At 42.1% G+C, this 26962-nt stretch overlaps 1 protein-coding gene across 1 annotated transcript in view; it reads right to left on the minus strand.

The window, feature by feature from the left end:
- The window catches only part of LOC116874837 (zinc finger protein 705D-like), a 29126-nt gene extending 4086 nt beyond the window's left edge, over positions 1 to 25040 (minus strand). The window contains exons 1-4 of the mRNA XM_032869823.1: positions 25011 to 25040; positions 13398 to 13679; positions 13052 to 13122; positions 448 to 534 (exon numbers count right to left, since the gene is read on the minus strand). Coding sequence (XP_032725714.1) covers positions 448 to 465 — 18 coding nt within the window. The 5' untranslated portion in view covers positions 466 to 534; positions 13052 to 13122; positions 13398 to 13679; positions 25011 to 25040. The remainder of the gene's footprint in view (positions 1 to 447; positions 535 to 13051; positions 13123 to 13397; positions 13680 to 25010) is intronic.
- Positions 25041 to 26962: the final 1922 nt, after the last annotated feature.

Here is a 26962-nt window from a genome sequence, read left to right on the forward strand (position 1 = left end):
TGTGCTCCCTTTAGCACACCACAGCCCTCACCCAGCACCTGAAACACTGGACTCGTGGAAAGCACCTCCCGATCGGGACACAGTGTTCTCCTCCCTGCTCATCTCTTCAACCACAACCCTTTATGAAAGATCTTTAAAGCCAACACTATGATCAATGGGTGGATTATTTCCCAATAAGGATGTGGACTGAGTTAGAGAAAGCAAACTTCTTTCTTCATTTCTGTAAATACACAAGCTTAATGGAGGCTGGGATAAACTACTGTGATACTATGTTACTAGTTACTGAGTTTCTGAATCATTGTAACTATCCTGGAGTCCTGGGGAAATTTCACTGGAGCTCAGATCCCTGAGGATTTCCCAACTGCAAGTGAACATTTAAGCCAATAAAATTCGCCCATCTGATGGCCCTAGGGTGTTATTTCAGCAGAAAGAGGCTTCCCTACTCACCAGTGGCTGCATTGTCATTAACTCAGTTGCCAGGTGTCTTTCTCCGGGTTTTCGCGCTCAGACGGTCCAAGCACTAAGCAGGCAAAGCTGAGGATGGAGAAAGAAGCCATGAGATCCCAGTCCTGTGCCCGATTTCCAGTCTCACCTGTCATGAAGGCCCAAACCTTACCTGGGTGGGACCCCCAGCCTAACTAACAAACATGCAGTGCAGCCTACAAGAAATGAAGAGGACTCGCTTCCTCTCCCATGTTCAAAAGTAAGAAGACAAAAAAAAAAAAAAAAAAAAAAAGACTAGGACTACAGGTGCTAATAAAAAACATACAAATACAGAGATTTTATGAGTAAGAACATCAAAAGTATTGAGTTATACATGTTAATGAGCCCACAGCATCCAGTTATTTAACTCCTCCCTGATTCCAAAGCTTAGAGATCCTAGACTCCTGCCACATACTGATTTTTATCTCCATCTGTAGGTAAACATGGAATTTCTCAGATTTCGTTATTCTCATACCCAAGCAGTGGTTCCCCAGCATCCACAGCAGCCTTCTGGAGCCATCCTCCCTTCCTGCTGTCCCTCAACTCTTTCAGGTCTGCCGCCCACGGACTTGGATGCCAGAAATCCTAGCAAGTCTATTTTATGATGGTTCGTCAGTTCAAGGGCTCATTCTGCAAGTCTAGTCCTTAAAAATGCCCCGCATCAGAAAGGAGGAATATAGGAGTCATAATGTTCCTGTCATTTACTGTCCAAATCCTTTATTTCAAGGTCATCCAGATAATACAGAAAGCCTGTGGTTCAGGAGAAAATCTAGTTGCTCTGGCTATTTTAATAAAGTGGTAACTGAAGTCCTTGAAATCCTGTTCTGTGTTAATCTTCAGTAGCTGTACTATGCCCATATTTCATTATTACACACACACGTATGTATATGTACATACATTTACATTATACACACAAATGTGTGAGACACACAGAAAGCATGTATAAATTGTCAGCTCTCCCCTAAGACACCAATAATTAGATGTATTTCGTGGGAAAGTTATGATAATGTGTCATAAACAAAGTAGGATTAACTCACCCATTTGTACCTGAGGTCCAGAAAAAGAAAAAAAAAAAAAAGAAATTTGTATCAAATGTGACCCCACTTCGACATTTATATGTATTCGTTTATTTAATCCTCACAATAGACCTGGTGATTTTATTTACCAGTTTAACAAATGACATGAACAAAAGAGGTTCAAAAAACTTCAATAACGTAACAAAGTTATACAGCTAGGAAATGACCTACTCATATTTTAATTTTGTTCTGTCTCCTATGAAAAATTCCTTAAGGATTACACACCACACCTAGGTTTTACCTGGAAGATGGCATCACTTCTGACTTAAATCAGTAGCCCTACCATCATTACAATTTCTTCTCCTTACTTTTTCACAGAAATTACACCCCACACTCAGTTCTCTGTACATGGGAACCTCTGTGGACTGGCCACTTCTCAAACATCAGGCTTTCCCCCTCTGCATTTTTCCTGCCCACTTTAATCCACACCGACTCATTTCAACAGGCACCTACCAGAACCAGCACTTTCTATGTTCCCTGCACTATTAACCACTATTAACCACATTTCCCCTTCAAGATCTCAACAGCAGGTGATTCCACGTACTTGCCTTTCCTGTGACTGTATCTGACACACATGGCTAAGAAGTTGATCCCTGTCTAAAAAGAGAACTACTACTCCTAGGGGTTTTCAAATGTGTCTGCCAACTCTCCTTCTTCCATGCTCCCATAAATAATTTCAAATCTTCCCCATACCTACTGATGCTACGCATTTTCGCCTTTCAAAAGGCTAGATTATTCCCTACTACACATACTGTGCTCGCTTGCCAAAGTTGCTGTAACAGAGTAGCACTCACTGAAGGGCTTAAACAATAGAAAATTATTTTCTCATAATTCTGGTGTCACCAGGATTGGTTTCTTCTAACTCCCCCCACCCTCACCCAACTTAGCTCACAGCCAGCCATCTTCTGTCTCCACATGGCCATCCCTCTGCACATGTCTGTGACATAATTCCCTCTTCTTGCAAAGACACTAGTCAAACCAGATTAGGGCCGACCCTAATGCCCTCATTGTAGCTTAACTGACAGTTTTAAGGCCCAATCTCCAAATACACACTGAGGGTCGGGACTTCAACATTTGACTTTTGGGAACACAAAATTCAGTCTATAAGAGAGATGAATTATCTAAGGTGACACACTAACTCAGTTTTTCATCATAATATCTACAAATATTGCTACATTCATATCCATTGCTGACTCTTCTCCCATTAAATAGAAGTCGTGTCCAGTGTCTCCAAATGAATTCCTTTTTCTCCTGTTTTGTTGAGAACTGTATTCCTGTTTATAAATTACATTTCCTTTCGCAAAAACCTATCTCTCCACAATCGATCCCATCATTTAAGTTCATTATCTCTCATAACTTAAAGCAAAAATTTCCTCTGAACCTGTTCTCTCTCCAGTTGCTGCGCTTCTGTCCTCCCTTCAGAATCAAACTGCAAGTGTTGTCCTTTGCTAACATCCTCCTCTCCCTTTAACTTAAAAGGCCACCACTCATTATTTTATAAATACATATTAACATCACTGATTGTCTCTGTCTCTCCAATAAATCCTTACCTGGAAACAGAGAGGAGTTAAACCTTGACCTCATTTTCAGAACTCCTTCCCCTCTATAATTAGTCCTCCCATGTCCTCTGTGAAGAATTCCTCAGCCCTACTGGAACATCTCAAGACTTAACGTGAGTGCCTGTTCTTTTATACCATGTCCTGGCAGGCTCACACATTTCTTCAGTTGTTCCCATTTTTTCTACTGTTGTCTCTAAATTGAAAGTGACCAATTTCTTATCTGGATTCCCATTTCTGAGAGAGCATCTCTGCTTGCAAAGTTACACCTAAAATGAAGTACTTCTCGGGACAATAACTCTATCCCACCAAATACAGGAGTTACTCCTTTGTCTGAATCTTAGTTAGTGGCTGGCTCCATCTGAGTACTGACATTTTAAATGCCTTTACAAACCAACAAACACACCAGTACTATTTCTAGCCTGGGCACTACTATCATTCTTTGTTTCCATTCCCATACACAAACTTCCTACCCCGTACTCTTTCCACTCCAATTTCAGTTTAAATCTCCATTACATAGATATTTTCATTAAATTCCAACCAAAGTAAGTGCTTCCCTTGTCCTCTGCCTTGACTTAAATAGAATTACTACTTTTTCAGGTCATGCATGGAATTTGTTATAGATTTATTTTTATTTATGCTGTCCTCTAAAAGACCTAAATGCAGAAAAATCTACCTATGAATGGTAGAATTAGGCAAGTTGCCCTGTGACCACTACATCTGAATGATTCCATGTCCATAAGAAACCTGCCCCGAAGTGCCTGCAGTCAGATAAACCATCACTTCCTGATTATAAATTCCTCCCTGAAATACAGGAGTCTGTCTTCCCTCGAAAAAATTCTATCCAGTACTTACCCAAACTCAAACAGATGGAAAAGCAAATGAAGCCAACTCTTTGATGTGTAGCTACCACACAAAGGACCTCAGAGTTTCTGTCTCTACATAAATCACCCTTTTGATGGTGATCTATGTTTATAAGCAGTTGATAGCTGCATCAGCGACTTAAGTCAAAGGATACACCCCGGTCAGTCTGGATGCCAGTCAATATAACCCTAACTGAGCCAGGTCTTTTCTAATTGGATAAATCCTATAGATGCAATTAAGGAAAACAGATGATACCCTTTCTTTTTGTCTAATGATATTTTTTAGAGTTGTTTTAGGCTCATCACAAACTGAGCAGAAAATACAGACAGTTCCTATACACCTCCTATCCCCACAAAAGAACAGCCTCCCCCAAGATCCGTATCCCACACCAGAATGGAACATTTGTTAGAACTGATGAACCTACCCTGATACATCGTTATCACCCCAAGTCCTTGTTTACAGTACCGTTCGCTTTTGGTGCTCTATCTTCTGGTGGTTTGAAATGTATAATGACATATATGCACCTTTACAGTATCGTCAGAGTATTTTCACTGCTCTAAAATCCTGTGCTCTGCCTATACATCCCTGCCCACCCCCTCAATCCCCGGCCACCACTGAATGTTTTACCGTCTTCTAGTTTCACTTTTCTAGAATGTCATAGTTGGGATCACACAGTATGTACTTTTCAGACTGGCTTCTTTTACTTAGTAACAGGCATTTAAGGCTCCTCCATGTGTTTTCACTGGCTTGATAGCTCATTTCTTTTTACCACTGAATAATATTCTAGCATTTAGATATACCATGTTTGTTTATTCATCATCCACTGAAGGACATTTGGGTTGCTTCCACGTTTTGGCGATTATGAATAAAGCTGCATTCATATGGAAGTTTTTGTGTGGACATATGTATTCCAACTCATTTAGATAAATAGCGAGAAAGAAGCAGGGCTGCTGGATCACGTGGTAAAAAAGTTTAATTTTATAAAAAGCTTCCCAACTATCTTCCAAAGTGTCTGCACCAGTTTGCATTCCTACCAGCAATGAATTAGAGCTCCTGGTGCTCTGCATCCATACCAGCATTTGGTGGTCTCAGTATTTTGGATTTCCCCCATTCTAATGGCACATAGTGGTGTTTTTGTTTTGTTTTGTTTTTTGTGCATTTCATTGACGACATATGATGTTGAGCATATTTCAAGGGCTTGTTTGCTATCTGTAATCTTCTTTGGTAAGGTTCAGATCTTTTGCCCATTTTTTAATGGAGTTGGTAATTTTCTTGTTGATTCTTAAAATAGTTTATATATTATGAGTAAGTCGTTTATTAGTAGTGTGTTTTGCAAATATTTTCTCCCAGCTTGTGGCTTGTCTTCTCACTTTTTTGACAGTATTTTTCACAAAGCAGAAGTCTTTGATTTTAATCCAGTTCACTTATCAGTTGCTTCTTCCATGGATCTTGCCTTTGATGTTATAGTTAAAAAGTCATTGCCAGACTTAAGGTCACCTTGATTTTTTCCCGTGTTTTCTTCTAGGAGTTTGACAGTTTAGATCTGTTATGTGTTTTGAGTTAAAATTTTAAGAGTATTAAGGTCTATGTGTACATTCAGTTTTGTTTTGTGTATTGATTTCCAGTTGTTACCTGCTCCCTCATTGTTGAAAATACTTTCATTGTATTATTTTTGCCCCTTTGTCAAGTATCAGTTTACGGTATTTGTGTGGGTATACTGCTCGGCTCCCTATTGTGTTTCATTGATCTAGCTGTCTGTTTCACCAACAGATTATATCCTTTAATTCTTCATCCTTCTAAAGATCTCAGAAGCAACCTTCATCTCTTTTCCCAGAGGCCTCACCATTTGGTGGACTTTGGTAGTTTTGGGAAACAATGGAAAAAAGCTAAAGCCAAGAGCTCTATCCTGCTCTTTATTTATTTATTTAGATTTTATTTATTTTCGAGACAGAGCATGCATGAGCAAGGGGCAGGGGCAAAGGGAGAGAGTCCCAAGGGGATCCCACGCTATGCACAGAGCCAAAGGCGTGGCTTGATCTCATAACCTGAGCTGAAACCAAGAGTCAGTTGCTTAACTGAGTGAGCCATCCAGGTACCCCTCCTGCTGTGTGTCTATCTGTTTATTTATTTGAGAGAGAGAGGAGGAAGCAGGCTCCTTGCTGAGCAGAGAGCCTGATGCGGGGCTCCATCCCAGGACCCTGAGATCATGACCTGAGCCAAAGGCAGAGGCTTAACCCACTGAACCTCCCAGGCGCCCCTCCTGCTCTTTATTTTTAAGAGGTCTTGTAATCTGACAACTATCAGACTGTGAGCACTATGGTGACTCCAAATAACAGAAATACTTACACTTAAAATACATGCAGGTATCTAGAGTATGACATTTTACTACCAAGAAATAGAAAAAGAATTCAGCATAGGTCTCTATCAGATTTTTCTGACTCATGCCTAAGAACTGTAATACCCTAAGCTTCAAAACATTAGGGCTTCCTAGAATAAATTATATAGCTTCATTACTGTTTTTTCTATAAATAGGATGTCCTTTGTTTTTGAAAAGAAAAGTTTCAAAGAATTAGGATGTATCTTAACATATACTGAGATCTAGAGATATAAAAGAACAAATTGTTTTTGAAGAGAAATCATCCAGGATACATTTTTAAATATAAGCATTTAATTTAGAAAAAGTTGTCACTGGCATCCTTGTCCTCACTATCACTGCCACCATCATCAAATGCTGGTGTAGTAAGGCCAAAAGAGTGTCGAACCAGGTTCTCCTGAGGCCATATGCTCCAGAGGGCCAAGGCTCTAGTCTCAGCCTGCTAGAGCCCCAGCCAGGCTCCCCTATATACTGGGTGATGTACAGATTGAGAGATGGCCCTGACTCCTTCATAGGACTACTGAGAGGCAAAAATGGGTTAATGAGTATAGTTTGCACACGAGTCACTGCTGTAATTATGTCTGGGGCAATACAGGCAAACTGCAGCTAAGTAGAAGGGCTCAGAGAGTTTAGGCTACATCCGTGAACCGCTCTCCACAAGCTCATGTTTTTACATCTGTTGTCTTACATGTATGTTTGTCTTTCATAGTCTTTTGGATAGAGGGATCTTCTGTAGAAATATAAGCCATGGGGCACCTGGGTGGCTCAGTGGGTTGGGCCGCTGCCTTCGGCTCAGGTCATGATCCCAGGGTCCTGGGATCAAGCCCCGCATCGGGCTCTCCCGACAAGAGTCTGCTTCCCCCTCTCTCTCTGACTGCCTCTCTGCCTACTTGTGATCTCGCTGTGAAATAAATAAATAAAATCTTAAAAAAAAAAAGAGAGAGAAGAAAACATAAACCAGTAAGTAACAGTGAACGGTTTACACACAGAAAACAGTATAAAAACAAAACAAAAATTACCTTACATTCTACTCTAAAAGTGCTGACAATTCCATGGTACAATCTTTTGGGCACAACTAAACAAAGTAGCCACAGTGCAATAGTGAGGATGACAACAGTCTAACATGAACTTATGGGGCCCCTGACTCACACCAATCACAGTCCTCACAGGGGGAGAATCCCCTGGAGAATGTGGACATGCAGAAGACGGCCTCGCAGTCCCTCCTTTCAACCTAGTAGGATGGACGTGAGTCCGCATTTTGGCAAGTACACCAGGGATGATGCTGTGGAGTGTGCAGTGGAACCCTGAGAAGTGTGAGGAAGTGGCTAATAAGCCAGAGACAAATTCTTAGTATGGGCTCAGGTCCCTAATCTGACATGGCCAGATTCACCTCCTCAGAGTCACTCATTCATCCTTGGTTGCACGGAAATCCTTTGCCTTATGGGCTTGCCTCATTCATGGGCCACGTGCCCCCTCACCACGTGCCAGCTCACTGTCTCACCCGCGAACAGCCCTTTCACTAGGACGGCTCTCCCATCCCCAATGTGGCAATCTTAACTTCCTTACTCCATAAGAAGCTGCTTACATATCATACCTCCTTTGAAGGGTATGATCCTCTTCCATGAACATTTAGTGTAATGTTGGTGCCAAACCTCCCCGTCTTCCTAGCAGGGCACGTAGGACACTTCCCTACAACAGCTAGCTTGACTGTCTCCTCCTCTGGACTGTGTGATAACATCTGTCTCAGGATCAGCACTGTACTAGAGTCTCTCTAAACTGTATGGGATACAGAGATTCGATGGATGTAAAAAAGCAGTGTAAGAGTAATTTACCATCGAAACAAAGTCCTCTCTGTTTTAGATCCATCAAAAGTAGGGCCAAACCTTAGTGCTCTGGTGGCACTATTCTTGCTCAGCCTTCTACCAGAAGCAAATTTTAATCTTCTAACTGAAACACAAAGTGATGCAACTACTTTCTATACTATAATTTTCTATACTACAACAGTTTAACAATGAAGGCCTCCAGAGTGCAGGCTCAGGATCCAGGGTCTTGTCATCTAGTAGACTAGCCTGCTTCTGAGCTAGTGACAAGTCCTCTTTTGAGAATTTGTGAGGGTTTTTTTGTTTGATTTGGTTTTTTTCCCTCCTCCAATTCAATGGAATTGGGCTTGGTTTGTAAACGGAATTAAATACAGGAAATACCTGAATGGACTTAAGGTCAGAGGTCTTCCTAGGATCTACAGAGCTGTCTTAGAGCTGCTGTCAATCAAGTGATCCTCAGAAAGTGAGTTGGGAGACTGGTGGAGGTATCTCGCTACCGCACAGGCGGATGAATTCTCTGCGGCCCACATGCGCAGACGGTCCCCTTCATATTACAGTATAACTGGAGAATCTAGCCCCATGTTCTGCGGAGCTGCCTTGTACATATGATGACGCAGTGCCACCTGGGAGGGAATGCTGGATAAACAAGAGCAAATTCTCCTGAATGTTTTACCGTGGAAATTCTTGGGCTTCGTTTTTTTAGATTCAGAAATATTTAAGTAAGGATTTACTATTACACAGTGACAACTTATCATCCAGAAAGCATTTTCTACAGACAAGTAAATATAAGTGCTGAACATTCTCTAGAGAGCTCAATACAAGTTTAACTTTTAAATCTGGTTTTAGTAAAACTGTTTTTAAAAACACAAATTAGGGGGCGCCTGGGTGGCTCAGTCAAGCCCCATACCGGGCTCCCTGCTCGGCAGGAAGCCTGCTTCTCCCTCTCCCACTCCCCCTGCTTGTGTTCCCTCTCTTGCTGTGTCTCCGTCAAATAATAAATAAAATCTTTAAAAAAAAAAAAAGCAACAACACACACATTAGTATGTTATATTGTTCTTTTGTGGGTTTTTTTTTTTTTTTTTAAGATTTTATTTGACAGAGCACAAGCAGGGGGAGTGGCAGCAGCAGAGGCAGAGGGAGAAGCAGTTTCCCCACTGAGCAGGGAGCCGGAGGCAGGACTCAATCCCAGGACCCTGGGATCATAACCTGAGCTGAAAGCAGATGCTTAACTGAGTGAGCCACCCAGGCACCCCACAGCTGTTATTTCTATGAAAAGCAAATTTCCTTGGTCAAATTAGGTAGATGCAAATTCTGTTCTTGCTGTTATCTTACATTCAATAAATAAATGTTACTGTGCCAGTATTACTGCTATAGTAATGCCTTCAGAGTTCCAAAAGATCTATTGTATTAAGAAGATCGAGAGCAACTGCCCATATTTCAGGTAATTCAGGTCACTTGGATCAATCTGTTGGATTGCTAGATCAATTATTATATTTCTCATCAATCTATATATACTTTACTAAATAAAATTTCTAGCAACTGACCTTTATTCGATGCCTTGGGAAACTTATCAATAAATCTTAACTGGAGGTTTAATGGACACCAGGTAAAATTCTTTGAACTCTAAATGTGCCCAGTCAGCCTCACAAAATAGTAACGTGTTATGACTTCCATTATTATGAAGAACTGTGGCACACGTTCTGTAAAGCACATGTCATGCACGTCACAGTAAACACTGGTGGTGAATGTCTTCGCTGGGAGTCCCACAGAATCAGCAGCTTTAGACTGAAATGAGGGAGGGCTTCATGTTATTCTTACTTCCTAGATGCAGTAAAAGGAGGCAGAGAGAAGCCAACTATCCAAGAAATGTCAAGTGTCCGTTGAGTTCCCCACTTCCAGGCCACTGCTTCCAAGCCAGCACTGGAAAAAAGCTGTGAGGTGCTCAAGTGTCCAAGTAAGCTCTTTTCATATTTGGGACTAGTATTACATTTCCCTCGGACAGCTCCTCCTTCTCACATTCCTGGAGTCTGGAGTGTACACTGGCATGGGGCTAGAGCCCACCTTTTCTTTGTTTGAGCTAGGTAATGGCACTGTCCGCGTTTAGGATATTTTCTTCCTATTGCCCAGACAAATAACTTGTAATTAAGACAAAAAATAGCTGCATCATTCTTCCTTAGATCAGCCGTCCAGTAACTTCTCCTTTGCTGAATTTAAACTGACCATAGTGTTCATTTTTACTTAAAATAAAGTCTGATTTGGACCACCGTCCACCCGTTCTCAAGCACCTTCATGATGCATCAGGGACATTTCCAGTCATTAAGCTGTGGAACATAGAATACGTCCCAAGAAGCCTACATGATCCATACCTAGTGACCGAGGGGGAAAATAACTTAGAGAAACGTGTAAGGGTTGAAGAGGCTGGGCCACTCCAACTGTGGAGACCTGCTGTGGCAGCACCCCAGAATTCCACCAAGAATGAATCAATGCTAGATCCACCTAACTCAAGAGGCATGATGCTGACACTGCAGCAAGAAAGTCATCCACAACCAAGGTTTTCCCCCAGGCCCTGATTGTGGAGAATCCGGGAACTTCCTTCACCGTCGCTGAGATCTACCTTGGGCAGCGAGAAGACTCTTGTAGTTCATCCCTCCTCAAGCACATGGAACAGCTGTGACAGCTGGTTTCAGAAGGCAGTAGGCTCCTGTTTCTGGACTCTGTTCCTCCCAACTATAAGAAATGGGGTCCACTCAAGAAGTCACTGAGGCAGAGGTAGGAGGAGCTACCCTAATTGGCTTCCTTAAAAGGTAAGACAGAACATCCCAGTTCTTTCTCAGTTCTACCATTATACTCCTATCCTGGAGCAACAAAGGAGAGTTACTAATTTTTTAATATGTTCCTTCAGTCCCTCTGGTAGTTATGCTTGACTTGGCATGCATTGGTTCCCAAGAGTTGCTTATAAAATATTCAGGGGTCTTGTAAACTGGATGGTACGCCCTTGTTAGCTTGAGCTTTGTCAGTATACAAGGAAATCAGCAAATGATATAAATCAAGACTTTGTGTGTTTCAGAGTCAGTTAACTACTGCACGACTGCCAGAAGCCACTGACCTGTATGTTTCCCTTTCCAACAGGACCACAGAATGTGGACGCTTGCCTCCGTTAGCATTATCTTGAGAGAACACTAATTTCCTCCATCGTTTAGATTCATACGGAATCTTGTATATCTGACTTAAAATTGAGAACATTACCTTAAAAATAACATGCTTTATGATTTCTAAAACAAGCACACGTGTTTAAAAAGTATTTCACATTTCTGCAAAAGTTAGCACTGTGGTCCCCAGCCTAGAACTCCCATTCCAGCAGAGGTGTCCATTCCCAGACTGTAAGCCTAAAGGTTCTCTTGAACTCGCTCACATCTTCCAGCCCCGCTGGGTACGAAGTCTGTGGATGACTCACAAGCGAAGAAGCCATCTGCCCCAACACACCATCAATACTGACCCCGTATTAGGTGACAGGTATTCACTTGTGATCTTGCCATTTACTCAGAAGACCCTTTATCATCTTCACCTTTCCTCTCAGGAATAGGATAGGATAGGATTCACGTGACCGGACAAAACCCAGAGAGCATATAATTAACTGGCTCATATTTATCTGGTTCAAAAACCTGTTCCCTGACCACAGTTTATGATGAGTTATGTCTTCTCAGGGTTTCAAATGCCTCTGAAAAATAGCAACTCCAGAGGATAAACGATTTGGCAGGCAGGGAAAGGATAAAAAAGGATGCAAGGTGTGTAAGTAAGGGTGGTGAAAAGTGGGACTAAGTCATTTTGTGGCTTCACGCCCACCCTTTAATAGATGAGTTTGGGCTGGATTAAAGGGGACCAGAGAGTGGAGCAGAACTTTCTGCAGAAGAGCCTTGGCATCCTCTCTCCCGACATGGGGTATGGACTTCCAGGAACTTGAGGGTTTGAGGTCTGGGCATCTTAGTCAAACAGAGAAGATGTGAGGGGCAGAGGGGAAATCTTCAGCATTGGAGTACTTGGCTCAAATGGCTGCAGTGAATCCATCCTTTCTAGTTGAGACAACACTTGGGTTGTGAGACCATTTACTCTCATACGGAGTTTCCAAAGCTTCTGAATATGCTGGATTACTGCCTGTAGGACTTCATCTGCTGAGAAGGAGTTCGCCAGTTTTAGGTTCTGGAATCTATCAACTTCACAGAGGGTCCATCATAAGCCCCTTATCTGACACTTAAGTAAATGTCCACCACTTCCAGAAAATACAGAGCCTTCAGCCTAGACAGGGTCACCACCTGCCTGTCACTGAAGGCAGGAACAGCTTCCAAGCCACAGCTGTGTTAGAAGAGGAGTGAAGAGTGGTCATTTTCCTCAAAGATCCATGACTTTGAAATTTTAGAGTTGTGCAGCTCCAGATTTGTCAGGAATTGGGGGAGTTTTGGTGACTGGGAGTTTCCTCAAGTGTGCAACATATAACTCTAGTTTAGTCAGGTGGGGGCACCTCTTCCCAACTTCCTTTAATCAAAGCTGGAATGATTTCAGATTTATGCCTCAGCTCCCACACTGTGAGTAGCATCCCACACTCAGTGACAAGAATCCTGATCCCATGTATCGCCAGGAGAGAAGCCTTACCTGCAATAACCAAACGTTATCATGCTCAAAGGACTAAAATCTACTGACTTCAACTTGAATTGCACGGCGGAATGATTAATGTTCAGGGCTCTTGAACAGTATCAAAGCTCCAACGAGCCACCAGATATATACCCTCTGAGAAGGCCAGCATGGGTTCTGTGTAAAAACTGCCATCCATATAAAGCAGATACCCTCAAGCATTTTCCCAAATACAAGTCCATACATACATACCCTGTAAGGTGTCAGGTACATGTCTCCATAGTGCAGAATGCTCAACTAGCATCTTCCAAAGCTTACAAACTCTGCAGAGGAAGAAAACCGACATTCATCTCCAAAGCTGATGAGAGCACCCACAGTTTCACACCTGGCCCCTTGCTGTCCTCCTCCACGGCTCCAAGGCCAGAAGATGGGTGGATACCCTGTTCCAACTGTGCCCTCAGCTCTTGTACCAGTATTTTCCCTTGTAGGGCACTTGGACTGGGCCCTATGGCTCCACATCCCCCGACACCCGCCTTTTCCCTGAGCTTTGAGGTACTTGCCCTTCACACAGTGAGAACACCCCTCCCTAGGTCCACACCTGGAAATGTGAATCTCTTCTGTAATGCACAGAAATGAGAATGTCTTCAGCATCACAGAGCTAAGCAGTGCCAAGGTGATAACCAAACTTTGCTCTCTGCCGGCTGTATGCATGTACTGTGATGAAGAAATGGAACCTTTTGACTTCTTGGGTGAGCTGAAGGGCCTGAGGAACTGGAGAATGGTTTAAGTGTCTGGAGAGGTGAAAGCAGGATTCTGGGCACCGTATCCTCTTCTTTTCCTCTGAGTCACCCAGTGGAGAAGACAGAGCTTTGACTCAGATCTGAAAGAGAAACCATATATTAATGCGAGGATCTGGTAACTGGGGAAAGATACCAACATCCAGGACACTCAACAATGCCTAAAATATACTCTATAAAATATGGTTTACCAACTGAGTTATCCAGAACATATGGGAGAATCCAAGGGGAGAGAGGGAAAATCTAGGGAAGCTAATATCACATTGGTTAGGGGATTATGTTAGGTTTTGCCTTCAAGGCAAATTTAGATTGAAATGTAAAATTATGTTTTACATTTAGAATTTTTCTTCAAAGAAAATATAGGGATATGTAGGGAATCCCTATACACATGAAACAGGAAAGTCCTGTGAGTGGGAAGGAAGACTTTAGGTAGGTATCACTGTGTTTTGTCCATGTTTCCAAGTGGTACACATCAAAGGTCATGAGTGGATGAAAACCGTAAATAAAAAAGCAGCTTCTCGATAGCTGATATTTTCTTAGATTATCGAAAATGCCAGCTAGATCTCACAAACTTTTGAAATGTCCTGTGTTAAGCAGTCATCATTTTGAGCCAGGAAGAGGTCCTGACATGTATTTCTCTGCAAACTACAATCATGCATTCATAGGGTTTAAGGAGAGTCCAACTCAATGAAAATGGCATGAAAAAAATAACTAACACAGTTAACTATTAAAAAGAAAGAGGAAGGAGTGAGAAAATAAATGAATATTAATACTCAAAGAATCCTTTGCCTCAGAGCAAAACATTTAAGAATTATCTAATAATTTTAGTAATGGATAAACAACAAATTATTAAAAACCTTAAAAACAGGAGAGCCTGGGTGGCTCAGTCTATTAAACATCTGCCTTCAGCTAGGTCATGATCCCAGAATCCTGAAATCAAGCCCCGAGTCAGGCTCCCTACTGAGGGTCCCTTTTCCTTCGCCCTCTGCCTGCTGCTCTCCCTCCCTCTCTCTCTCTCTCTCTGTGTCAAATAAATAAATAAAAATAGGACTTCAAAGCAGAATTATAAGGATGAAAGAGATTAAAAGGAAGAAGGAAAAATGAATTGGCAAAGCTCCCAAACTTCCAAAAATAAAATAAAAACCATTTAAAAGAGACCACACTGGGAGGTACAAAAAAGAAAAAGAGACACTGCTGTAAAACCACTCATTAATATTGCTGACAGGCTTAAAATGAGCTAAAGAGAAAAGGATTAAGTAAAAATCATTCAACGCTGTGAAAGACAAGCCCACCCACAACCTATGAAATCTATGTTACTGGTAAAGACTACAAAGGAAATGATATGACAAAAAATAATTTCATAAATTCAACAAAAAAGTATTAAAGCATACAAAAAAGAATTTGTGAGTTTGTGGAAATGCAGTTTGGAAAATCACATATAAAGCAATAAAAAATAAAAGTGCCCCAAAGAGTCTATAATTCAAACATGAATGATTTGAGGATCACTGTAAAAACTCAAGCGAGATATGAGATGATATTCAGTGAACAAAATGTGATCATGAAGAAGGCCTACAAAATCTTTAGGGAAACCAACTGTGACCCTTAATCTTATAACCAAGTGAACTCTTCCTCAACTCTCACGAGATGGATTTAGAGAAGATTTGTAAGTATAATACACAGATGAATCAGCAATAATTTAGTGGCACGGAGACTGTGCCAAAGAGAAAAAAAGGGACACACACTACTTAATATTTTTAGAGCACTGCTAAACATTAAGATTTCTCAACCCTTTCCGCATTATTTGGACATAGCTGCTTAGTTCTGAATACAACATTTATTTTCTCTATACCAAAACCACGTTCTCCAACAAATCCGCCAATAAAATGACTGATATCTATACCCATTCACCTTTCTTTCCCTTTCAGAGCTGCAATCTGGAAAAATGATGTTATTAAGTGAGCTCCCTAGAATCCCAACACCAGTGATGGGCCAGACTATTCTAGGTGCTAGGGAGATAAAAATTTATAAGTTAACATAACCAAAACAGTCCTCCTCTCTTGCCTCTTACCTTCTAGCAATACACAAAATGGAAAGCAAAGGAACAAAGTACAAGCTTTAATATGAAGGAAGTACAAAACCAAAACAAATGTATCCTTCAAATTAATACTATAATAGAAAAACCTTTCAAATCCAACCTTTCATAATTTTTAACATCTCCCCTCAAACCCAACCTGCCCAGGAACAGCACCGGTCCACAGCACAGGAGTCCCTAAAATTTGATTTTTTTTTTTTTTTTAAATTCAGACTTTTGAAACTCAGTCACATGTCAAAGATAAAAAGGCTTGAACATGGGCAGGGTGAGTGCAGGGTTCAGATGGAAACCAGGGTCACGAATAGGTCAATTGATTCCTCTTCTGTAAAAGTTCACTGAAGAGCTTGAAGTTTTAGCTCCCAGGCTAGAGAGCAGGGTGCAGCCATCTTCATCTGGCCCATCAGTGCCGAAAGCCTTCAGGGAGCAAAACAGGGACACATAGTGGAGGCTGGAGCCTGGTACACCTAACCCTGCCCACCCAGCATCCTGGAGGGGCATTTCCACTGAAACAAGATGGCTGAGTATCAGCCCAGCAGGTCCCTCCCCCAGAGGACTAGAACAGACAGCCAGGTCTCACCAAGTTTATTGATCAGAGAGTGCTGCAAAGCTTCAGCTCTAATGGAAATAGAATTGAGCTTCCTTTTTACTTCTGTTCTTTTTCATTTTTTCCTATTTTCCAAGTCCTTTTATTATTATTTGTATACTCCATAAGTGTGTGTGTGCATTTGTGTGTGTATATATTTGCACACTTTGATTTCATTTTATTTTTTTCTTCTGGATTCTAGATTCTTTTAACAGGCAAAACAAAACAGACCGAGGAGCTAGTTATTTTCTTTTGCTTTTTTTGTTTTTTTCTTTTTGTTTTTTTGTTGTTGTTTTTCTCTTCATTTTTTTTCTGGAATAAATGACAATAACCCCAAAAGGAAGAACACGAGGTAGAACTCACAGCCAGGGATTTAATCAACATAAATATAAGTAAGATGTCTGGACCAGAATTTAAAACAATGATTATAAAGATACAAGCTGGGCCTGAAGAACGCAAAGAAGACAACAGAGAATACCCTACTACAGAGACAAAAGAACTAAAATCTAGTCAGGTCAAAATTTAAAATGCTCTAACAGAGATGCAAACACATATCAGGTCATAAAAAGGATGGATGAACCAGAGGAGCAATCAGTGATACAAAAGATGTAATTATGGAGAATAAGCTGAAAAGAAGAGGGAAAGAAAGGTAATGGACCATGAAGGCAGACTTACAGAATTCAGTGACTAAGTAAAACTTAATAACATATGTATCATAGGAGTCCCAGAAGACAAAAAAAGAGTAAAGGGTCAAAAGGCTTATTTGAACAAATTACAGCTGAAGACTTCCCTAATCTAGGGAAGGACAGAGACATCAAAATCCAAGAAGCACAGAGAACTCCCATTAAATTCAAAAGCTGGCCATCACCGAAGCATATAATAGTTAAATTCACAAAATACACAGACAAGAAAAGAATCCTTAAAGTAAGAGAAAAAAGGTCCTTAACCTACAGGGGAAGACAGATCAGGTTCACAGTGGATCTGTCCAGAGAACTGGAAGGCCAGAAAGGAGTGGAAGGATATATTCAACACGCTGAATGGGACAAATATGCAGCCAAGAACACTTTAACCAGCAAGGCTGTCATTCAGAATAGGAAGAGAGAGAGATTTCCAGACAGCCAAAAACTAAATATGTCTGTGACCACTAACACAGCCCTGCAAAAATTTTGAGGGGGACTCTCTGAGTGGAGAAAAAACCAAAAGCAACAAAGACTAGAAAGGACACAGAACATCAACAGAAACACCAACTCTACAGGTCACACAATGACTCTCTAAATTCATATCTCTCAATAACCACTGAGTGTAAATGGACTAAATCAATCAAAAGACACAGAGTATCAGAATGAAGTAAAAAAAAAACAAAACAGACTCCTCTATATGCTGCCTACAAGAGACTTATTTTAGACCCAATGACACCTGCAGATTGAAAGTAAGGCAGTGGGGAACCATTTATCATGCTAAGGGTATCAAAAGAAAGCTGGTGTAGCAGTCCTTTTATCAAGACAAATTAGATTTTAAGCCAAAGACTGTAGTAAGAGATGAAGAGGGACACTATATCATACTTAAAGGGTTTACCCAACAAGGAGATCTAACAATTAGAAATATCTATGATCCTAACTTGAGAGCAGCCAATTATATAAACCAATTAATAATAAAATTAAAGAAACACATTGATAATAATACGATAATCATAGGGGACTTTAACACCCCATTCACAGCAATGGACAGATCATCTAAGCAGAAGATCAACAAGGAAACAAGGGTTTTGACACACTGGACCAGATGGACTTCACAGATATACAGAGTATTCCACTCTAAAGCAACAAAACACACATTCTTCTCAAGTGCACATGGAACATTCTCCAGAATAGATCACATACTGGGTCACAAATCAGGTGTCAACCAGTACCAAACACTGGGATTATTCCCTGCATATTTTCAGACTACAGTACTCTGAAAGTTGAACTCAATCTCAAGAGAAACTTTGGAAGGAAGTCAAACACTTGGAGGTTAACATCCTGCTACAGAATGAATGGGTCAACCAGGATATTAAAGAATTTAAAAAATTCATGGCAACGATGAAAACACAACTGTTCAAAACCTTTGGGATGCAGAAAATGCGGTCCTAAGAGGAAAGGAAATAGCAATATAAACCTTTCACAAGAAAGAAGAAAAGTCTCAAATACACAAGCTAACCTTACATTTAAAGGAGCTGGAGAAAGAACAGCAAATAAAGCCCAAACCAAACTGGAGACCAGAATTAATAAAGATTAGATCAGAAGTCAATGAAATAGAAACCAAAAGAACAGCAGAACATAGCAACAAAACTAGGAGCTGGTTCTCTGAAAGAATTAATAAGATCAACAAACCCATAGCTGAATCAAAAAGAAAAGAGAAAGGACCCAAATTAATAAAATCATGAATGAAAGAGGAGAGATCACAACGGACACCAAAGAAATACAATTATAAGAATATATTATGAGCAACTATATACCAACATATTAGGCAATCTGGAAGAAATGGATACACTCCTAGAAACATGTAGACTACCAAGAATTGAAATAGAAACAGAAAAACTGAACATAACTGTAACAAGCAAGGAAATTGAGCAGTAATCAAAAATCTCCTCAAGGGTCCAGGCGATGTGTCTTCCCACAGGAATTCTACCAAACATTTAAAGAACTAATACCTATTCTTCTGAAGCTATTTCAAAAAACAGAAATGGAAGGAAAACTTCCAAACTTATTCTATAAGGCCAGCAGTACCTTGATCCCCAAACCAGAAAAGACCCCACCAAAAAGGAGACTTACAGACCAATATCCCTGATGAACATGGATGTCAAAAATCAAGACATTAACCAGTAGGATCCAACATTAAAAGGATTATTCACCACAACCAAAGTGGGACTTACTCCTGGGCTGCAAGGGGGTTCAACATTCACAAATCAATCAATGTGAAATAATACATTAATAAAAGAAAGGACAAGAACCACACGATCCTCTCAATAGATACAGAAAAAGCATGTGACAGAGCATAGCATCCTTTCTTGATTAGAACTGTCCACAGGGCAGGGATAGAGGGAACATACCTCAATATCATAAAAGCCATATATAAGAAGCCCACCGTGAATATCATTCTCAATGGGGAAGAGCTGAGAGCTTTTCCCCCAAGGTCAAGAATACCACTCTCCCCACTGTTGTTTAACATAGCATTAGAAGTCCTAGCTTCAGCAATCAGAAAACAAAAAGGAATAAAAGGCATTCAGACTGCCAAAGAAATCAAACTCTGTCTTCGCAGATGAAATGATACTTTGATACTTTATGTGGAAAACCCAAAAGACTCCACCCTCAAAATGCTAGAACTCATACAGCAATTCAGCAACATGGCAGGCTATAAAATCAATGCACAGAAATCAGTTGGACTTCTATACACTAACAATGAGACAAAAGAATGAGAAATTAAGGAATCAATACCATTTACAATAGCACCGAAAACCATAATGTAACTAGGAATAGACCTAACCAAAACTACAGAAAACTTATGAAAGAAATTGAGAAAGACACAAAGAAATGGAAGAATATTCCAGGCTCATGTACTGGAAGAAAAAATACTTGTTAAAATGCCTATGCTACCCAGAGCAATCTACACACTCAATGCAATCCCTATCAAAATACCATCGGGAGCGCCTGGGTGGCTCGGTGGGTTAATCCTCTGCCTTTGGCTCAGGTCCTGATCCTAGGGTCCTGAAATAGAGCCCTACATCAGGCTCTCTGCTCAGCGGGGAGCCTGCTTCCCCGCTCTCTTTGCCTGCCTCTCTGCCTACTTGTGATCTCTGTTTGTCAAATAAATAAATAAAATCTTAAAAAAAAAATACCATTGACATTTCTCAGAGCTGGAACAAATAATCCTAAAACTTGTATGGAAACCAAAAAGGCCCTGAACAGCCAGAGGAATGTTGAAAAAGAAAACCAAGGCTGGTGCCATCACAATGCCTGACTCCAAGCTTTATTACAAAGCTGTCATCATCAAGACAGTATGGTACTGGCACAGAAACAGGCACATAGATCAGTGGAACAGAATAGAAAACCCAGAGATGGACCCTCAACCCTCAGGTCAATTAAATGTAGAAGAATGAAACTGGACCATTTTCTTACACCACACACAAAGATAAACTCAAAATGGATGAAAGACCTAATGGTGAGATAGGGATCCATCAAAATCCTAGAGAAGAACACAAGCAGAAACCTCCTCGACCTTGGCCACCACAACTTCTTGCTAGACACGTCTCCAAAGGCAAGAGAAACAAAGGCGAAAATGAACTATTGGGATTTCATCGGGATAAAAAGCTTCTCCAGAGTGAAGGAAACAATCAACAAAACTAAAACGCAGCCTATGAATGGGAGAAGATATTTGCAAAGAACATATAGGATATAAAGGAGTAGTATCCAAAATCTACAAAGACTGTATCAAACACCCAAAAAACAAATAACCAAGTTAAGAAATAGGAAGAAAACATGAATAGACACTTTTCAAAAGAAGATATCCAAAATGGCTAAAAGACACATGAAAAGATGCTCAACATCATTCACCATCAGGGAAATACAAATCAAAACCACAATGAGATACCACCCCATACCTGTTCAGAATAGCTAAAATTAAGACAAGAACCAACAGGTGTTGGCAGGGATGTGGCAAAAGGGGAGCCCTCTTGCAATGCTGGCAGGAATGCCAACTGGTACAGCCAGCCACTCTGGAGATCAGCATGGAGTTTCCTCAAAGAGTTAAAAATAAAACCACCTCACCATCCAGCAACTGCAGTACTAGGTATTTACCCAAAGGATACAAAAACACAGATTCAAAGGGGGACATGTACCCCAATGTTTTATAGCAGCATTATCCACAACAGACAAACTATGGACAGAGCCCAAATGTCCATCACCTGGTGAGTGGATAAAGATGTAGTGTGTATAAATACGCAGTGGAATACTGCTCAGCCATCAAAAAAATGAACTCTTGCAACAAGGTAGGTGGAACCAGAGTGTATTAAGCTAAGTGAAATAAGTCAGTCAGAGAAAGACAAATACCTTATTATCTCACTCCTATATGGAAGTTAAGAAGGTAAAGAGATGAAAATATGGGAAGTGAGAAAGGAAAAATAGGACAGAGGGAAACAAGCCATGAGACTCAACAACAGAGAACAAACAGGGCTGATGGAGGCAGGTGGGTGGGGGATGGGCTAAGTGGGTAATGGGTATTAAGGAGGGCACTGGTTATGATGAGCAGTGGATATTCTATGTAAGTGATGAATCACTGAATTCCACTCCAGAAACCAATATAGCACAGTAGGTTGACTACCTAAAACTTAAATTAAAAAAATTTATTAGCTCATTTATTAAAATGGGAAACCCACCTTATACTTTATTTTTTGGCTAATGGGAAGTGAAATGTTAATACACAACACAGTGTAGTTAATAGTTTATTCAGTATCTCATTCACAACTGAATTATACATTTAAGTGGCATTTCTACTGCTGCAGAGATAAAATCTTCTGGCTTAAAAAAAAAAATCTTCTACAAAAAAATAATTCCAGTAAGGAGCACAATAAATATCCACTGTATCTCAGGTTATTTTGGTCATTTCTCAAAAATATCTGGCAATCCTATTAGGTCTTGCATGTTAATTCCAACTCCCATGTAAAATAAATGCTATTTCAAACTTTTGCTACAACATATTAGTTTCCATAGACTTGTCTTTCCTCTTTCATTCATCAGATGATTGGTAACTTACTTCACACATGACGTAGGTAATTTTAGAGGCAGATGCTTTCAACCATTAAAAGAATTACTTTCAATCTCAGGTTTTTTATCTCTAACTTTATGTTTGGGTCCTGTTATTTCCTGTCATATCATGAATTTTATGTTATTGCTTATAAACTAATAACTTTACTCCCTACTTGATAGATCCTCTTAGCACTTAAATGTTAGGTATCATCCAATCTGAAATTTGAACTAAAAAGTTTCTGGGCTGCTGTTGTGTCCAGCTGTTGCCCTCCTGTGTCCTTGAATCCACCAGGAAGTGCGCCCATTCATCAAGCACTTCTCCTCATCTCACACTATCTCATCCCACTCCAGTTTTTGTTTTTGGTCCTCATTAGTTCATGGACATCATTCTTGCTGACATTAATTCATAGATGAGCCTCCTGAATGTTAAAAGTCCTGTACTGACAGGTCTGTGCTGATAGGGGAGACTCAGTGAGGATGTCCTAAGACCGTCTGAGCCTCCTGAAAAACATCAAACCATGGGATAAGGCCACGGTTATTATCTTGAAAACATGTATAAACTTTAGGAGCACCTCCCAGGGTGGCTCAGTCAGTTAAGCATCTGACTCTTCATTTCAGCTCAGGTCATGATTTCAGGGTCATGAGATTGAGCCCGACTTCAGGCTCTGCACTCAGAGTGCAGTGTGCTTGAGATTTTCTCTCCCTCTGCCCTGCCCACCACCCCCAACCCTGGAACCGGAGTGGGTGCATGCCCTCTTAAATAAATAAGTCTTTTTTTTCCAAGAAGAAAAAATGTATAAATTTTAAGTATACTTACTAGAGAGGACTTGAAAATGAATGAACCAATTGTTCAACTTTACAAACTAAGAGAAAATAAGAGTAAACTGACATTTCAAATTTTACAAAGAAGATAATTAGTAAAAGTTAAAAGAAAGATTAAAAGATTAAATGAAGCAAGGAAAAACTGATAGAAATCAATTAAACAGTTTTTAAAGTCAAATCAAGAAATTAAAAAAGACACAAGAAAAGTTTCTTTCTCAGGCAAGATGAGTCTTAAGAAGTCACTCCTGAGTGTGGAGATGACTCTTAGGCTTCCAGTCAACATAACACTTCGCTGTACCGCCGCCACACACAAGGAGGAATTCGCTGTGTGGCAAAGCCAGTCTCTGCTGTTCACTCAAACACTGGGGATTCAGGAGCACGAAGCTCCTATAGGAAGATCAACAGATGGGTTTTTCTACCTATTTCTTCAGAACACTCTCCTGTCCGAGTGAACCCACACATGTTGTGGCAGCAGCAAGTACATGCACTGGGCTGACTGTCCCTTGAAGACACAGACCCTGGGCCTGCTAGTACCTGCCAAGCTCAAGGTCAGAGCACATGCTTCCATTTCCCCTGCTCCTGAGCTTCTCATCTCTCTCTCATTCCTGGATCCCTAAGCCCCAAATACCACCCTTATTCCCCCTCCAGGCTCCCTGCACACAGTCAACGCACTTCCGCCTCCCTCCTCCGTGGAGAGAGATTTTTGTTGTACGCTTGGTTTAAAAAGTCTGGACCCTTTCCTGTCAACCTGTCTTGTGACTCCCTGTATGTGTACTGAGGCAGGTGAAGAGGTCAGTAAGAGAAGCCAGTGGAGAGGAACAGCACTGTCCTCACAGGAATAACATGGCCTGGATGGGATAGTGTGGCAGGGTTTGCCTTTCACATCCCTACCCCCAAAATTTCAGATCATGTATCTCATACTCCCGAGCAAGAGCCGCTTCTCTGTCATGGTTTTACTCACAATCTCAAATATTTAATTCCTCTTTTCCAAAACATCCCACTAAACTATTAAAATATATGAAATTAAGGAGACCTAATTAGTAGCACTGGAAAATATGGAAGGTCAGCAATGGAAACAGCTGAGAAATTTATTCAATTACGCACAGATGGGCGCTCTTCCAACAAAGTTCCACAACAATTCAGCTCAGCCTTGACCATTTCCAGAAACAGGGCAAAGGGAACAAACATACTTAACTAGTAACTAGTTCACAGCCCACTACAGTAAAAGATTACCTAAAGGGAGAAAGAAGATGTGGAATGTTAGACTGATTAAACTGAAGTTTGTTAACATAAAAAAATTACCAACATTTTTACCAAGACCATACTGAAATAGTGTACAATCACTGACCAAGCACCAAAGAATATTTTCAGTTATAACAGACTGTAAAACCACTGAGATCTCGTCATATGAATCTGACATAGTACATTTAAAAGAACACGTAAGTTAAAAATTAAAAACAAAACTCTACCGAATTTGGGATCTACCCTTCTTTTGCCTCCATTGCTACTGTTGCTCGACGCCCCCGCCCCCATTCTGTACTCTGTCGCCTCTCCGCTCATCCTTTTTCACTTTCTTCTTTTACTCCACTGCTTCTAGCCCAGGTAACGGTCTCTCATTCTTATTTGGTCTAAGCCCATCGGACCCACTTCTCTATCCTCAATTTTACCCCTGCTTTTTCTCATCTCTCTCCTTGAATCTGTTTCCCCGGTTCTCCCTGGTCTCTCTCTTTCCCCCTTACCCCCTGCCCCACCTCCACATTCGCAGGAACAGAATGAAGATGCCCCTGCCCAGGGAAAGCACACTTTCTGGTGGCACAGCCAGTGGGAGCGGATGGGACAGAACAAGGGGTGTCAGAGGACGGGACGGGTGAGCGCCCCAGCACGGGGTCGGCCCGAGGAGGTGACTGTGGTGGGGCCCGAGAAGCAGCCGGGCCGGCCTCGGGACGACGCGAGGAAGGTGAGAACTCAGGACCGGGTCCACAGGATTCGGCCGCAGGAGGGCGAAGCGCCCTGGTGCCGCGAAGGGCGAGGACCCATGTCGCGAGTGGGGACTGACACGCGCGGGGTGCGGAGGGGAGACAGTGAAAAGAACAGAGGTAGAAAAGTTGCGGCGCGGACGGCCTGGGAGCCAGCCTACCGGGAGGAAAAGACGCGGATCCAGACCAGCCAGGCCGGGCTCCCCGCGGGCGAGGCGGGCGGAGGGGGATGCTGTAAGGTTCGGGAGGCGCAGGGCTCCGGGTGAGAAGGACGCAACGCCGTGGGCATCAACGTGGGAGCTGCCTCAGAAATGCCGAAGCTCACTCCGGCCAAGACGCCCTTCCATCCGGGAAATCTACTTCCGGGTGGGCCGGAAACGGCAGGCGCGGGTGGGGCGGGGCGTGCGCGTGCCTCCGCCCCGCCCCTTAGGCGTTTCCGGACCGCACGTACTTCCGCCCACGGGCCGCGCTTTTGCTCCGCGGTGAGCGTGTAGGGCGTCCTGAGGGGCAGTGCCCCACTCTGCTTCGGATGTTTGAGTCAGGCTCTCAGGTGAAGCTTGGCGCTGGCGTGGAGTGCGGCTCTAGTTCCTTCTCAGCAGGTTGAGACCAGCGTGAGTAAACCGTGCGTGCCCGCGGCTGCCGCGGGCTCGGAGGGCGGCCCGGGCGCGGGGCCTCTGTGCTCGGAGATGCAGGCGGTGTGCGGGGCAGGGACGTCCGCAGCTGCACCTGGTAAATGTCTGTTTCTTTTCGGCGGGACGGGTGTGAACGCCGAGCTCGCCCGTGCGGAATGTGACCTTGCACCGTGACAGCCGCGGGAGGAGGCTTCCATGTGTCCTCCGGCTCGCGGGGCGGCAGGAGGACTTCGCGAGCCCAGGACTGTGAGTGAGCACGGACGGCCGAGGCACTGGTGTGACTGCCCACGTCTGGAGAAGAGGTAAAGTTCACTTACCTTTGAGACAAATGTGCGTGACATCCAGCAAGTTGCCCGAGTTACTACATTTCACATTTTTATCTTTATTCCGGAGTTACTCAAAAGAGCATTTTTAATTTTGAAAAAGCAGATGTTTTGATCTATGCTTTTTTCTATTTCTAAATCTTTTGTGTCAAATGTGGACAAGTATTCGCTTTTCTTTTTTTTTTTTTAAGATTTTATTTATTTGACAGACACAGCGAGAGAGGGAACACAAGCTGGGGGAGTGGGAGGAGAAGCAAGCTTCCCGCTGAGCGGGGAGCCCTGTGCGGGGCTCCATCCCAGGACTCCGGGGTTATAACCCGAGCTGAAGGCAGACGCTTAAGGACTGAGCCACCCAGGCACCCCTCTTTTCATATACATGTTATTGAAATGTCTCTTCTCTGACATTAAAAAGCACGATAAAACTGGATTTTCAGATTTCAGTCGCCTCATTTATACCCTTAATAAATATTAATTGTGAAATACGTGAGTGGAAAGTCTCCTTTTCTATTACTGTAAATTCTGAGGTTCATGCCAGCGGGAATGTGGCAAAACTAAATCCGAGCTATTCTTGCTGCAGAAATTTCTCAAAGACGCTTCCCAAAGAAAAACTCTTCTGGTTTTCCCAAAACCTAACACAAATTTCTCCAACTTTTACCTTTTTTAGAAAATATTAAATACCTGGACTCAATGGATTTAAGTCCTGGAAGGATAATATTCTCTTAGGGGAACAGTAAACATGGGGGTTCATGGAGGGAGTCAGGGGAGCCCTGCCCACGGGGCTTCCAGGCCACCAGGGCAGAGATCACTTGAACTCACTCAGTGGTCTCAGATCTGTGGGACTGGACCCAGATTAAGGAGGGCTGTGTATGACTTGGGGTCAGGGAATCCAACTACCTGAGCCTCTCCCCCATTCAGTTCTCCTTCATCCCCCGCTCTCTACAAAGTCAAGTGATGCAGTTCTGCCGGTGTGAACTATCCCGCCTCCAAGACACCTTCTCCATCAAATCTGTGCTCTGGTTCACACACAGAATGCTGCGGGAGGCTGGAGGTTGACCGAAGTGATGACGTGGGTGCACACAGGATGTGCCTTGTTTGGAAGTTCCCTATGAAAAGCCAAGCCCATAAGAGGGTGTCTTAGTAGACTACCATCTGCCCACA

Source organism: Lontra canadensis, unplaced genomic scaffold, assembly GCF_010015895.1.
Source record: "Lontra canadensis isolate GAN:19392208 unplaced genomic scaffold, GSC_riverotter_1.0 scaffold39, whole genome shotgun sequence".
Taxonomy (NCBI): Eukaryota; Metazoa; Chordata; class Mammalia; order Carnivora; family Mustelidae; genus Lontra; species Lontra canadensis.